Raw genomic sequence first — 14061 nt, 5'->3', positions numbered from 1 at the left:
CGGTAGGTGCGCTACAAAGAAGCCTGGAAAGGACGAGGAGCGACCTCGGCCAAACGTGCGGATTGTAGCTTGCTGCTGTAGGGCTGCTCCCCCACGATGATCATAACACTGCGGGCTCTCTTCGAACAAGGGGTAAGAAACCGTAGTAGCCGTGTCTTCCTGCGGGAGTCGGTGCTGGGACGTTTATCCATGCCGTTTCTCTTTTCTATTGCGCGCAGCTTGTCTCTGCAGGCCCCGGGGTATCTGCGCAGGGACAAGGATAAATAACAAGCATCCAGGGCTGTCAGGTGGGTGCAGGGAGAATTTAAACTACTCAGCGCTAAGTTAACGTAATTTTACCTAATGTCCTTATTCAGTCACATGCCTTCGCAGAGCATGGCTCCGTGGATACCTCCGTTGTTGTAGCGTAGAAACTGATGCATGAACTCCAGATGGTACCCTAACTACTATGCTATGGATTCCTGCAGAGCCTATGCATGTCATAGCCCACAATGATCCCATTGTTTAACGTGGACAGATAGGATCCACGGGGTAAAAGATGCTAAAAATGGCCCAAATCATTACACTGGCCATGCAAATAACAACCCTCAGTTCATTTATAGGTGTATCACTGCAGCATCACTCTGCAAAACAGTGTCAATGCTGCTGTGTAGAAATAAAAGTCCTGCATTCAACATTTTACTGTGAGTAGTAAAATGTAAAAATACATAAGTAATAGCATCAAAATATACAAAAAATATCAAAAGGATGAACTCAGTTATGCAGATTAAAGCATCTCATATTCATATATAATATACATAGGCTAATTGGATTATAGCCTAATTATTGATGCATTCATGAGTTCATAACTTGAATGTTGCCGATAGTAGGTGGAGCTCATTTTCATTACTTTATATGCTGCTGGGTAGCTTAACTCTCAACCTGTAATCATATCAGGATTTATTATGATTAGATTTATCTCTGTCTGTAAAGTGAGTAAAGCTGTCATATTAAAGTAGTAGAGTGGCTACAATAGTACAGCATTTTAAGTATTTGAAAGGTAGCAGGGTAGAAGGTTAAAGTAGCATGAATTGTAGCCTAGATGATCAAGTAAAATTGTGCCTAAATACAATACTTGAGAATTTGCCCATTGGACCCTGCCTGAAAACTACACCCCTAACTAACCAACTAACCAACTAACTAACTAACTAACTAACTAACTATCTATCTATCTATCTATCTATCTATCTATCTATCTATCTATCTATCTAACTATCTAACTAACTAACTAACTAACTGACTGACTAATTCACTAACTCACAAACTAACTTTTAAATAACTATTGAACTATTGATCTTATTGATAGGCCATTTTATCTGTTTACCAAATTATTATAACAGACTTGTTCCCCCCTGTGTTCACTAACGTTCACTGATGTTTAAGAATCTCCTACATTCCTGAAAAAATCAGGAAAAATCCTGGCCAATGTGGAGAAGTGATCGGCACATGCAGGAAACATTTGGTTGACGTAATTGTTGAGATCACTTTCCTTTTCTAGCCTGAATTTGTCTTGTTGAAGCAAATAACCCATCATATACACCAAAACATGCTTTAATGTTAACTATTCCAGGAAGATGTAACCTGTCTATTGTTTTGAATTTAAAGAATAGCAGACCATTTTCCCTACAAAGTTATGCAACAATGCAGAAAATCAAGATGCTCATGCCTGTCAATCACGATTGCCGGGTTTTAAGTCTTAGACACTGGGGACCCATTATGCTCAGTTTCGAGCTCTATATTTTAATTTTTTAATACTGGGACTTCACTGGAGTAGCTTTGCATGATTCAAGATTTTAAAAATCCTTATTTTTTTCTGGGACTTTGTTCAGGCCTTCAGTTCAACCTCTGTGACAAGCCATTGCAGTTAAAAAAAAAAGCTAAAAGAAAGAAAGAAATGAAGCAGAAAATAAATTCTTTCACACATAAATGGCAAATTTGTCCATATACTTCACTATTTTGCTTGAAGCTGCCTGTGTTTCACCATATGACCTTTTGTTGCCATTGGCTGTCCTTCCATTCACATCTGTGAAGGATTTTGCAGCAAAGACAGTTTGTGGCAAAAATTGGCATCAGTTTCCAATACACTTAGTTACATAAAAAAATAACCTTTTGACCTGTGTGCTCAGTGCCCCATAAAATCATATAGCCTGGCACTTCATGTGAACAATTCTTTCTATTTTTTTTTACACAAAAAATACATGAATGATAAAGCAGGAAAATACGAAGCCTCATAATTATCTCTTTATTAGGCCACACCATTTGGAAATGCTTATTTTACAAAATTTGTGCAATACAATCTCAATATCTATCATGCAGTATTTATTGATTTATGCCAGAGTCTGCCCTTTACAATGCATTTACTGCAGACATATGCCTAAAGAGCATAAAATAATGTTAAACATGTTTTAAAAGGAAGTAATAAAATGCGACAGACAGACAGACAGACAGACAGACAGATAGATAGATAGATAGATAGATAGATAGATAGATAGATAGATAGATAGATAGATAGATAGATAGATAGGCAGGCGGAAGGAAGGAAGGAAGGAAGGCAGGATGGATGGAGGAGGTGGTGGGTGTGTCTCAGTGGATGAGTGACGTACTGCTGGGACGCATGCCCCGTGCGCACTGCGCGTCCTGGCCTGTCAGTAGTAGCCAGATGGAAACGTAGGCAAGTGATTTTGGTGAGGTCATGTATTTTTAAGCCGCACAACGGAATAAATCTTCCTTCACCGGCGGCATAAACAAATAGTCGGGAACATTTCGCCGCTGATCGGACCGCGGGTGGATCGATAGTTTGATTTGATGACAGAGGTAAGATGAGGATTCGCACCTCTGCTCCTCAGACGTGCTTATTGTTTGGCCGTGGGGGAGGGTCGTATGTCGCTATGTGCACGCTGCTTTACCGACGTGGTTGTTGTTTAAGGCGGGTACATTGTAGCTTCTCTTATAACTACCCGAAATATTCTCTTTTCGTGTCGTAACAATGTGATCCGTCCGTACACGGTGTATTTAGATTGAGTCTTGTATGACTACCGACTGCGCACTGTGTTCACAAACGGGCCCTCTGTCATTTCACGATATGGCGGTCATTATCATCGCTGAAAATATGTCTTCTTGTGCAGTTTATTCAGGCGTGCTATGTTTTAGCATGCACGGCTCTTTTCTACAGTCATTCACCTGCCAGCTACCTTACCGTCGACAAGACATGACGAGGGGTCGTGTGGCCAAGGTTAACACGCTGACGTCCAGTTAAAATAAATAAGGGGTCGATACTGGTCCACTCAGTCTCTGCTGTAGATGGAGCAAGGTCTTTAATCTCCCTGTGTCTATCTTTGCCCTGCTACAGTTTGCATGTGTGGACTGGAAAAAACTGTCTCAGCTTTGCATATATGAGCATAATATGTGAGAAAATGCATAAACTAGATTAAAAATGTGTCTGTTTATTGTTCTACTCATCTGCTGATGAATGGTGCATTGAATTATGAGAAAACTAGATGATATATCACCTCTAGAAATAATATGGCAAATTATTAGGCTGTGTGCATTGGTCATATGTGTGCTACTAGATTTAATGTGGGTTTGTTTCATGGTATGTGATGTAATAGCTGTACCATATTGCTTGATATGGTGATTGTATGTGGTAAAACAGTGAATTTTTTTTTACAAGCATGCCTATTTTTGTGTTATTCTAGCATAATATTTATTCTAATCACCCTTGTGAGGATCTGATTTGTCCATTTGCTGTGTGCTGCCAAAACCATTCATTAAATCATTAAGCTGAAGCAGCTTGTTTAGAGAAAACAGAGGTTTAGTCATTAGAGGGCAGTGCACTCTAGGAATGGCCTCACTATATTTCTGCTTTTGCAGAATATACAAGGCACCTATGTATTACTGTACAGCTCCATGCCCTCATATCCATCCATGAGGTCCAGACCTCTGAGGTGCAGCTGAGACTACTGATGTTGCTGCTGCATTCCTTGTAAATACTGCAGCTGACACATAACTGCAATCTAATAGTGTGCCATTGATTTCAGAGGTATTTGTCGATGCAGCATGTAGTTGTAAGCATCAATACTAGTTATTTCTCAGCAGGGGCGATAATATTAACACTGTGTGTGTGTGTGTGTGTGTGTGTGTGTGTGTGTGTGTGTGTGTGCGACCGAATCTGAATTTAGTGGATCAAATCAGCCTGTGATTCCCTCCCTGCACTGACCTGACCGCAATTATCCTCATGGATAGCCATTATTATGATTATGACCTTACCACAGAGGGACACATACAATCAACAGTGCTGCACACTAACCGCAATGCCATTTAAGCCTTCATAACTTAGAGGAGTGTAATTGTCTTCCTGTCTGTAATCTAAAAAGAGGCGGCATGTCTATTTTCATGTTGTGAGGGAGGTGGATGTTATGTACGTCTTTGTGACGTTGGAGGAACAGAAGGAGAGCTGACTCATTTTTTTCTGGCAATTATATCCCTCATATGGACTGTGTGTCGGCAGAGTGGGAGAACGGGGAGGGTGATTATGGTGCTTATGTAAGAAATGAAGATAGGAAAAGGATGTTAGAGTTTTCTCCTTTTTTAGATTTTAGGTGGAACTTGTTCGGGGACATCATGCACACAAATTGGCGTCTTTGTGTTGTGTCTTATCTGGGCTCACAGCCGCATGGTGCAACTTGACCCAGTTAACATGTGCCTGTGGAAGACCCGCTTGTAGAACTGGGCTGGAGTCCTGGGCTGGGATCCAAACTCACAGGAATTATCACCGGGCTTGGTTTTCCAGTGTGACAGAGTCACTGTGAGAGTCATGTTTCATATGATGGAGTAGTCCTCTCCGTGGCCTGCTGTTCTGCCACCACTGCTGATGATATCAAATCTTCCACCCTGGTGTGTTTGCTGAGTTGCTGAGATAAGGAACCGCAGTGCTCGCCTCAAGTGTGAAATTCAGCAGTGTCTTTTCTCCTTTACTTCTAATCTGCTTTCTTGGGAGTTGGGATTTTCATTTGACTTTTAAATTTTTGTATCTGTTCCTGGCACTGCAAAATATTTAAACGCGTGCCTGTCTTTGTGTACACAGAGGACATTTTTGGATGCACAGAAAGCAGTAATTGAAGAATTCGCCATGAACAAAAACAAGAGGGAAAGAGAGTTCTACAGTCTCGACGTTGGGGATTCGACGTTCACAGTACTGAAGCGGTACCAGAATCTAAGACCCATCGGCTCTGGAGCACAAGGAATCGTTTGGTGAGTGTTGCAACCTCGTCCACATTGAGTCAACAACTTCTTGCTGAAACATGCTTCCAGTACATCACCAGAACATTCATGAGAACCAAAGATTTCACAATAAGAATTCATACAAACTGTAAATTGTTATAAAAAATTTTTATACTTGGTATTTTTGTTTTGATGGTGTTTGGTTTATTGAGGTGACTATTGCAGTGGCATGATAATTAATCATTATCATACTGTCTGCATTTGCTTATCTATGTTACTATTTTATTCACTTTATTTTCAAAACAGATCCTTTATACAATTACTTCCAATAAAAATGGTTAGAGTTTAAATTATAGTCAAGCATTTTTCAGCCCAAAAAATATTTTTTTTCAAATTTCCCTTTAATGGTCTTTGTAACTGATACTGCTACGACTACTACTACTGTCATAATAATAGTAAAATAATAATTGTGTTATATACCGTGTGATATTTTCTGAGAGGGTTTTGATGTGAAAATACTGTTGCAACCCTAGAGGTGACACACCCACAACCCTGTAATATCTCATTCCTATGCTGATATATTTTGACCTTATTGTTCCTCAGCTCTGCTTATGACCAAATCCTTGAACGAAATGTTGCCATCAAGAAGCTGAGTCGGCCGTTTCAGAATCAAACCCATGCCAAGAGGGCGTACAGAGAACTAGTCCTAATGAAATGTGTCAATCATAAAAATGTAAGTATGCACATAAATTCTGTCACATGATCATCAGGCAATATTTTTATGGTATTTGTATACTTTATGTGTTACTCAAATTCTGATTCACTTTTTTTTTTTAAATCCACAGATCATTGGCCTTTTAAATGTATTTACACCACAAAAATCATTAGAAGAATTCCAAGATGTGTAAGTAAACGATGTGAAATGTAGATGCACTTATTGAGCGCATAAAATTGAATTATATAATCTTGTATGTTTTCTGAAATGCTTTTGTTTCTGCCTCGTCAGATACTTGGTGATGGAGCTGATGGATGCCAACCTGTGCCAGGTCATTCAGATGGAGCTGGACCACGAGAGGCTGTCCTATCTGCTCTATCAGACGTTGTGTGGTATCAAACACCTCCATGCTGCCGGCATCATTCACAGGGTAAGCATCAGCTGGCCGTCACTGCACAGACTGATGCCAGGCCGGTGTCCAGTGGAGGAACCGTTAAAAGCTTCTGTGACACTTGACACTGAAGTGTAACGGCAAACCGTCAACTGGAACACCGTTAGATGATGAATATAGTCTTTTAATCACCAACTAAACCCTCTTCCAAATATATTGGCAATATAAAACATCTATAAAAGCGCATTAGCATTTGTGTCATTTCTTTGACTGTAAACTTCTTCTTGATTAAATGTACTTGAACTTGATGTCTAGCAGCTTTACTGAAACTCATGTGAGCTGATACAGATTCTCACCTCATTTTCGAATAGGGCAATGTATAATATCACCATATGGATCAATAATATGCAGGTGTAGAGAAAGACTCACAACAAAAAAAACTGTCCTAATATTAGAAACATGCAGCCAGGTGTGCATCTCATGACAAATTATATTTTGGCGATAAAGAGTTTCTAATCTTTGATAATTGCTTCATAATTAGTAGTTACTTAAACATATATTAAACGAATGCCGAAGGAAGCAAAATCAATATTGTAAAATGCCACTGCTTGATTCATCTGGAAACTGTGAACTTTGAATAAAAGACCTCAATAACCAATTTGTACTGCAGAGAAACATGACACTGACAAAAAATAAATAATCTTTTGGAAATAGCTGCAGCGGGAGCTGGACCCTGCAGACTATCAGCTGAATTTTAGTCATGATGGATAATGCAGCATGCTGATATCATGTGACAATACTGTGATGACATACACATGTTTGACCAGTGCTGCTGGTCAGTATGTTGAAATGTGGGGTCCATTTTCTCTGAACGGTGTAAGACACTCTCATACGTGCCACTTCTCTACTTGAACATATTAAAGAGAAATCAGGACAAGATGGAACTACATTTGCTAATACACAACCACATTTTTGTCATTATTTCTAATTGACAACATTTTAAAAAAAAGACATAGATGGGAACAGCACACCTGGGTACTTTACCCTTGCATTATGTCCTCTCCCTTTTTTGGGTAAAAGCAGGCTCTCTAATTTTACTGAAAAAATAAACTCAAATTCTTAAGTCTCTGCTCATTTAATAATAATAATAATAATAATAATGCATCATTATTTACTACTTTGCCTTGAGGGTTTTGATGTCGCAGATCTCCTTTTTTCATGAATTCTGTTGTGTGTTCCTCTGCAGGATCTCAAGCCCAGTAACATAGTTGTCAAGTCAGATTGCACACTGAAGATTCTGGACTTCGGCTTGGCTCGGACGGCTGCCACGGGCCTCCTCATGACTCCGTATGTGGTTACACGCTACTACAGAGCACCAGAGGTTATCCTGGGCATGGGCTACCAAGCCAATGGTTAGTAATAATTACTAACAATTCTTCTATGCAGATACAGCTCATTTTGCATCTTTATAATGATATATACCAGATAGAGCATGTTTTCTTGTTATTCAATAAATAAATAGTATTTATGACGTATTTGCAGACAATAAATGATCAGCTTGAGTTATCGCCCAGCTCTACCTTGTTAATTTCCATTGGTACACTGTAATACACCATAAAATAAATAATTGTGTTGGATCCATATTAACTCACATACAGAGACCTGAAGATAGATGTTGCTGATAACAGTGTGTAAGCTGCATGGTGCACCTGCACATAATAAGACTTTGCTGTAACAAACTGCTCACTAACCGGCCTCCTACGTGAAACTAACCTGTTGTTGTGCATTCTTCTCACCTCTTATCTGCTTTGGTTACTGTTGTTCCACTTCACTAGTGGACATATGGTCTGTGGGCTGCATACTGGCGGAAATGGTTCGCCATAAAATCCTCTTCCCAGGAAGGGACTGTATCCTTGGGTCTTTTAAAATTCTTCTTTATGCTGTAAATCCTAACAGTCTCTTTAAAGTGTTTGTGCTTCATGCTGTGCAGACTGTCAGATCATTCCCTAGCCAATTTTTGGCTTGAATGCGGCATGTTGTGCCAGGCTATGGGGAATTATTAATTTAGCACAGTATAACATGCCTGATTTGAAGCTTTCTGGCTGTAAACATGTCAGCTTTCATTTGTATCTGCATCTCTCTCTCTCAAATATGTCTGGCTGATGCTGCATGTTCTCCATTTTCCCTTCCACTCACACCATCATACGCTACCATTCTGCATTTTGCATCACTTTGTTTGTGCTTTTTTTTTTAATCTCACCATTTTGTTTGCATGTCCACCTCCCTGCCATCTAAATGTCCACCTGCAGTGGATGTATGGTCAGTCGGCTGCATAGTGGCCGAGATGATCAGGGGAAGCGTGTTGTTCCCCGGCACTGATCGTATCCTTCCCCATCATCGATTGATCACTGTGTCATCACTTCATTCTGTGTGAAGAGATCCAGCACCATCCTGAGAGTTTCCCTCTGTCACTTTGCTTTCCATTTTTATTTTCCAACCGACAAACATGACCTCCATTATCGCTCTGCTGCACCCGAGTATTGTGAGAGTGTCGAGCCAAACCAGATGATAAAGGGCAGTAGTCGCAGAGAGTATTTGTAATAGTTATGTGTTAGCTGCAGAGGAAAGGAATGAGTGGCTGCATCACTATATCCTGTGATCAAAGTATGTGTGTGTGTTAGGTACGTAAATAGAGCTGTTGGTGTTTTTTGCACCTTCAAAGAATGTTAAATGTCACCCTGCCCTAATGGAGAATTACTTTATGTGTGTGTGGAGTCAATACTGTGTGTTTCCTTAACGTTACACTTCAGACATCGACCAGTGGAACAAGGTAATTGAGCAGCTCGGCACTCCATCTCAGGACTTTCTAATGAAGCTGAATCAGTCAGTAAGAACGTATGTAGAAAACAGGCCACGCTATGCAGGCTACAGCTTTGAGAAACTCTTCCCAGATGTGCTCTTCCCTGCTGACTCCGACCACAACAAATTAAAAGGTAGCGTTTTCTCTCATCCAGAACTCCTTCATCAAACCCCATTTGTAGACTTGTGATTAATAGCACAGCATCTTATCTATTTCCCCCCTCAGCGAGCCAAGCTCGAGATCTCTTATCCAAGATGTTGGTGATCGATGCCTCCAAACGCATCTCTGTAGACGAGGCCCTGCAGCACCCCTATATTAACGTTTGGTACGACCCAGCTGAAGTGGAAGCGGTAAGTGGATCGCTCGTCGGCGTGCATGATTCTTAAATGGGTCGCATGACATTTTAATTACATCACTTGAAGTGGAAAGTTGGCTTCGCTTTCGTACCACCGATGTGCCATTTACACCATTTTTTCTTTCTCAGCCGCCTCCAAAGGTCCTCGACAAACAGCTGGATGAGAGGGAGCATACCGTGGAGGAGTGGAAAGGTTAGACAGCATACTAAGATTCTTAATGCAGCACGCAACACTTTGCAATGTCACTTTCAGTTTATTATTTGGCTTCTGGCTCCTGAGGCAGCACAGGACTCTCCTAAGAGGTTTAATTCAGTAATGTTAAAAGTTAACAGTTCGATAAAATACATTTACTTTGAAATTGATATGGGTATCCACAATGTTAAACCACAAAAATAGCAAGTTAAAGGTCAATGTAGATGGATGGATAAAATTAGGTTTCAAGTAGGGATAGGCATAAGGATATGGTGATTTATGTATGAAGAATGTCTTAAACTGCGTTACAGCAACATTTCCGTAATTTGAATGGTGCTTTATGTGTTGATCCTATGAAGTATGAAGTACATTTGATATAATATCGTTATTGGAGATATGAAATGACCTGTATAAGGGTAGAAGAACCTTAACCCTAATTTCAAGTTGCTACCAAACAAGCTGGTTAATTTAACATCTAATATGAATATGCAACAACTCATCATTATAACATCAATGAACTATACTTGCATTCCCTGTTCTGCAAATTAGGTGTGCTTCCAATGAAATAGATACGAAATTATTACAATTACGATTACGAAAACTTTATTATCCACTGAGTGGAAATTCCTCTTTGGTTTCACCATAGACATGCCGCAAAACACCAGAACAAATAGTGACACAATAAAGAAAACATTTCAAATATAGAAAAAATGTTATGTAAGTTGGTCAGATTCTGTGATTAGCAGATCACCAGTGGTGACGTGATTATTTTCTATTCATTGGAAGCACAAAAATAAACCATGTCGACCATGAAATCCAGTGAGACAGCCAGTAAATGTGCAGTCAGTAAGTTACAGGAATTGCTGCCCGAGGAGCTCTGTATCTCCACTGTAGTTGCCAGCGAGTGCGTTGCGTGACTTGAAATCCCCCCTCGAAGCCTCTCAGTGAGTGTTTTCCACTGTGGGGAACCTGATTCTGTGGATGCATGAGAGGACGTCAGATTGTGAGTAAATATCACTTTCAGTTGTGCAGCAGGATGAGCTCATCCTAACCCCTGCCAGGTGATAATGACCCCTCACTCATTTTTAGAAGGGTCACACCAGCACAGCCCGTCCAAGTTAGAAACATGATGCTGTTTGGACTGTACAGTATGCAATACACTGTGACCGCACAGAAAACACATCAATGATTTCTCTCTTGTGTCTCCTGCCTCGCTTAATCTTTTCTTGTTCCTTCATTTATAGGGCTAATTTACAAGGAAGTGAGTGAATGGGAGGAGTGGTCAAGAAATGGAGTGATAAGAGGCCAGCCGCCTCCTCTAGGTGAGTCATCATTTTAACTGGGAGGTGAGAGGAGGTGAAAAGGATAAATAGTGAATCAGTGGAGGCGCATGATGGGTGTTTATCAGAGGCTTGATGCGAACATGAAAGTGTGATCACAAGGTTTTGTATCACATGATTCTGACACTCTATATGATGGAATCATGCAAAAAAAAAGTTAATACTTTTAACATTTTTATATGAAGTTCACTTAATAATTCATATATGCAGGTTTAACCTAGATATCTGTGGCAGGTCTGGGGATACATTTGGTCAAAAAGTTACGTACAATCGTTGTTTCAACAGCATTTCAATATTTTTGTGTAATGTATTGAAATTTACATAATACATAATAAGAGTTTTGGGGAATAAAGACACTTCTCTACTTAATGTATCCATTTTTATTACCCTCACTGTCTTTAAAAAAATATATATATTTTTTTATTGTACCACTCATCATTTAAGACTCTTCAGCAAATTGTTTGTGTTCTTGTCACTTACAGCTGAGAAAGCCTTTATGTTTTTAAGCTCCATCTGATTGGAATAATCTGCCTGTAAATATTCATATATATACTCATACAAGGTTTATACAAAGTCGTTAAAGATTAAAAGATTAATAAAGCTTAATTTTAGCTGTTATGTTTTCAAGGTTAGTAATGATCTTGAATTTGGATATACTCCCTGAAAAATTAATAAAATAATAACTAAATAATCATGATCAAAACGTACAATTAAAGTTAATATGAACAGCTGGTAAAATAAACAAGGTGTCAATTCATATAGATTGATTGCTGTGTTCACAGTATAATCTCCTACATTTCTATATTTGATATTTATTTTATTTTATTGGCACATCTCAAGGGTTTTAATAAATACTATCCAAGAATATAACCGCAATATTTTGAGAGCAAAATCTGGATATTTCCATCATACTGTTGTAATATCGCTACAATATTTTTTTCTAAAAAACACTTCTTTTGACCTGCAAATGATGAAACCAGTGCTTACTGAGACATTTTTGGCACTGTTTACATCTGCATTTGTGACTCAGCAGACACTAGCAGTATCCTGTGTATTTCAATGAAACCTATGCGTTGACGTGTGTTTCTCGCAGCACAGGTGCAGCAGTGATCGACAGCCCCCCTCAGCCCACGTCCTCCTCCTCCTCTTCGGCCAATGATGTCTCGTCCATGTCCACAGAGCCCACTGACCCAAGCAGTGACCCCACCATGACCTCTGAAACAGACAGCAGCTTGGACAGCCACACCTCTCTCGGTGCACTGGCCTGCTGCAGATAACGCACACATACACACGCACACACACACATACGCACACACACACAAAAGCAAACCTTTCCTCATCAGTGTGTGACGGGAGAGGCCAATGGAACTTCTCATGTTAGTTTGTAGAGCTGCGCTTTTAATGTACAGTTTGTTTTATTTCCCCCTCCCCTCTAAACTGCTGTAAATGATTGTGGGTTGAAATTGTATCATTATTACTGTATTTTTGCTGCAAAGAATCAGAGTATGTTTTGATGTGAATCTGTGATGTATGTCATGAAAGAGAGGGATTTGAGTGTACTTTTCACATCGCTGTTTTTTAGCTCCTGCTGCTACACAGATACCACTGTTAGCACGGCAATATTATGTTGAGTATATTTTTGAATTGTTCATTTGGCATTTTTGTATTATTTTTTTGGACATTTGAATGAATCTACACCAACTCTCTTTTTAACAGTAGATTATAGTGCACTTCATCTTGGATTCAATTGCAAATGAATGATTTTATTTTGATATTGTTCCTCATCTTTCTTGTAGAAAGCGTCCTTTGGTGTATCCAAATTAACTTAGTATTATCACCTCTGATTGTGTGCATCTTGACAAGCAGGCAAATGGTCTATTGCCATGACACTGAATTTCTTTTTTACTCTAGCATACTGACTGTACTTTGACTTGTTTAGATAGATGTAATTTGTAGGCGATGGTCTGTTGGATGAGGAGGAACAGGGTGAATGTAAGTGAATAGAAATGTGAGGAGCCAGTGACTTCTGTTAGCGCTGTAACAATTAAACATAGGCCACTCCACTGGCTAGAATGAGCTCTGTATCTGGGGACTGTCATCTGAGACGGAGTCTGAGTTAGTCACTTTACCTTTTTGGCAGGTTCTTACAGACATTATTCACAGCTGTCTGTTATTTAACATATTTAATTTAAGTGCCCTTACTCAGTTCAATGATTTTTTAATCCTCTCTGTGTTTCAGACGCTCCTCTCTCCTGTGGTGCGTCTTTCTGAGTTCTACCTCACACACACACACACGTTTTTGACGATACAGTATCATGGCACACGTCATTCAAAAGAACTGCGAAAACACTTTTTTTTCCTGTATTTGCGTTATTTATTTATTTATTTCAAGCTAGGAGGCGTCTATTGTATGTAATGTACATTTCATTCAGAAGTACTATTTATATGCATTTTGTTTCATTTTTGTTTTCTGTGCAATATAATTCATAGATTAATATAGTCAGTGTTTGATCTGTACATTTTACTGTAGATGTATGTTTTCTAAAAGTCAGGAAACAGGCAACGCTACCTGCCATGGTAACCTTTGGATGTATTTGATGGCTCAAATTCCCAACCTGTCCCTTTGCCCTTTTCATGGTCGGGCACTCCAGGCAGTAACCCCTGGCATCAGCTCCCAGAATGCACTTTGGGGATTGTGACGCATGTCCTGACCCGTTCTGTGCCACATCTGATCTGTGGCTTCCTCTGTTTGTTATTCCTCTCCTCCATCTCCTCTAAAATAGAAAAGATAGAGTAGAATACGCATGAGATTTCTCTGGTTTTAGTGCAGGTACATTTAGAGGAAAGACGGGAAAGCCACTGAGTATTACTGGGACGATGCTGCAGTCTTCTGATGGTTCGAACAAACACTGACAGCAAAGAGTTAACCTGTTGTGTGTGTTTTGATC

The 14061-nt window shown here is 39.6% G+C and overlaps 1 protein-coding gene across 3 annotated transcripts; it reads left to right on the top strand.

Moving 5' to 3' along the window:
• The first annotated feature begins 2681 nt into the window (after positions 1-2681).
• Positions 2682-14042, top strand: mapk8a (mitogen-activated protein kinase 8a). Of its 3 annotated transcripts, none has more exons than XM_059323800.1 (12): positions 2682-2853; positions 5123-5289; positions 5863-5992; positions 6105-6163; positions 6266-6404; positions 7612-7777; positions 8675-8746; positions 9176-9358; positions 9451-9575; positions 9710-9773; positions 11018-11095; positions 12212-14042. In XM_059323800.1, exons 1-12 carry the CDS (start codon positions 2845-2847, stop codon positions 12388-12390), a joined length of 1371 nt encoding a protein of 456 aa, XP_059179783.1. In that variant the 5' UTR covers positions 2682-2844; the 3' UTR covers positions 12391-14042. The 3 variants fall into 3 exon arrangements, with proteins under 3 accessions (XP_059179783.1, XP_059179782.1, XP_059179784.1); XM_059323799.1 differs by lacking the exon at positions 8675-8746 and adding an exon at positions 8201-8272 and having other exon boundaries at positions 2684-2853; XM_059323801.1 differs by lacking the exon at positions 8675-8746 and adding an exon at positions 8201-8272 and having other exon boundaries at positions 2686-2853; positions 12207-12279.
• The last annotated feature ends 19 nt before the right edge of the window (positions 14043-14061 follow it).

The sequence above is a fragment of the Centropristis striata genome, chromosome 20, assembly GCF_030273125.1.
Source record: "Centropristis striata isolate RG_2023a ecotype Rhode Island chromosome 20, C.striata_1.0, whole genome shotgun sequence".
In the NCBI taxonomy this organism is placed as follows: Eukaryota; Metazoa; Chordata; class Actinopteri; order Perciformes; family Serranidae; genus Centropristis; species Centropristis striata.
Note: the sequence above shows the minus strand (reverse complement) of the source record. Positions and strands in the feature narration are given on the sequence as shown.

Bases quoted from the DNA above. Each gene is read 5' to 3' on its own strand.
- mapk8a (XM_059323800.1), top strand. The intron at 5,290-5,862 runs GTGAGTGTTGCA...ATTGTTCCTCAG, and splicing joins GGAGCACAAGGAATCGTTTG to CTCTGCTTATGACCAAATCC. The intron at 9,576-9,709 runs GTAAGTGGATCG...TTTCTTTCTCAG, and splicing joins ACCCAGCTGAAGTGGAAGCG to CCGCCTCCAAAGGTCCTCGA.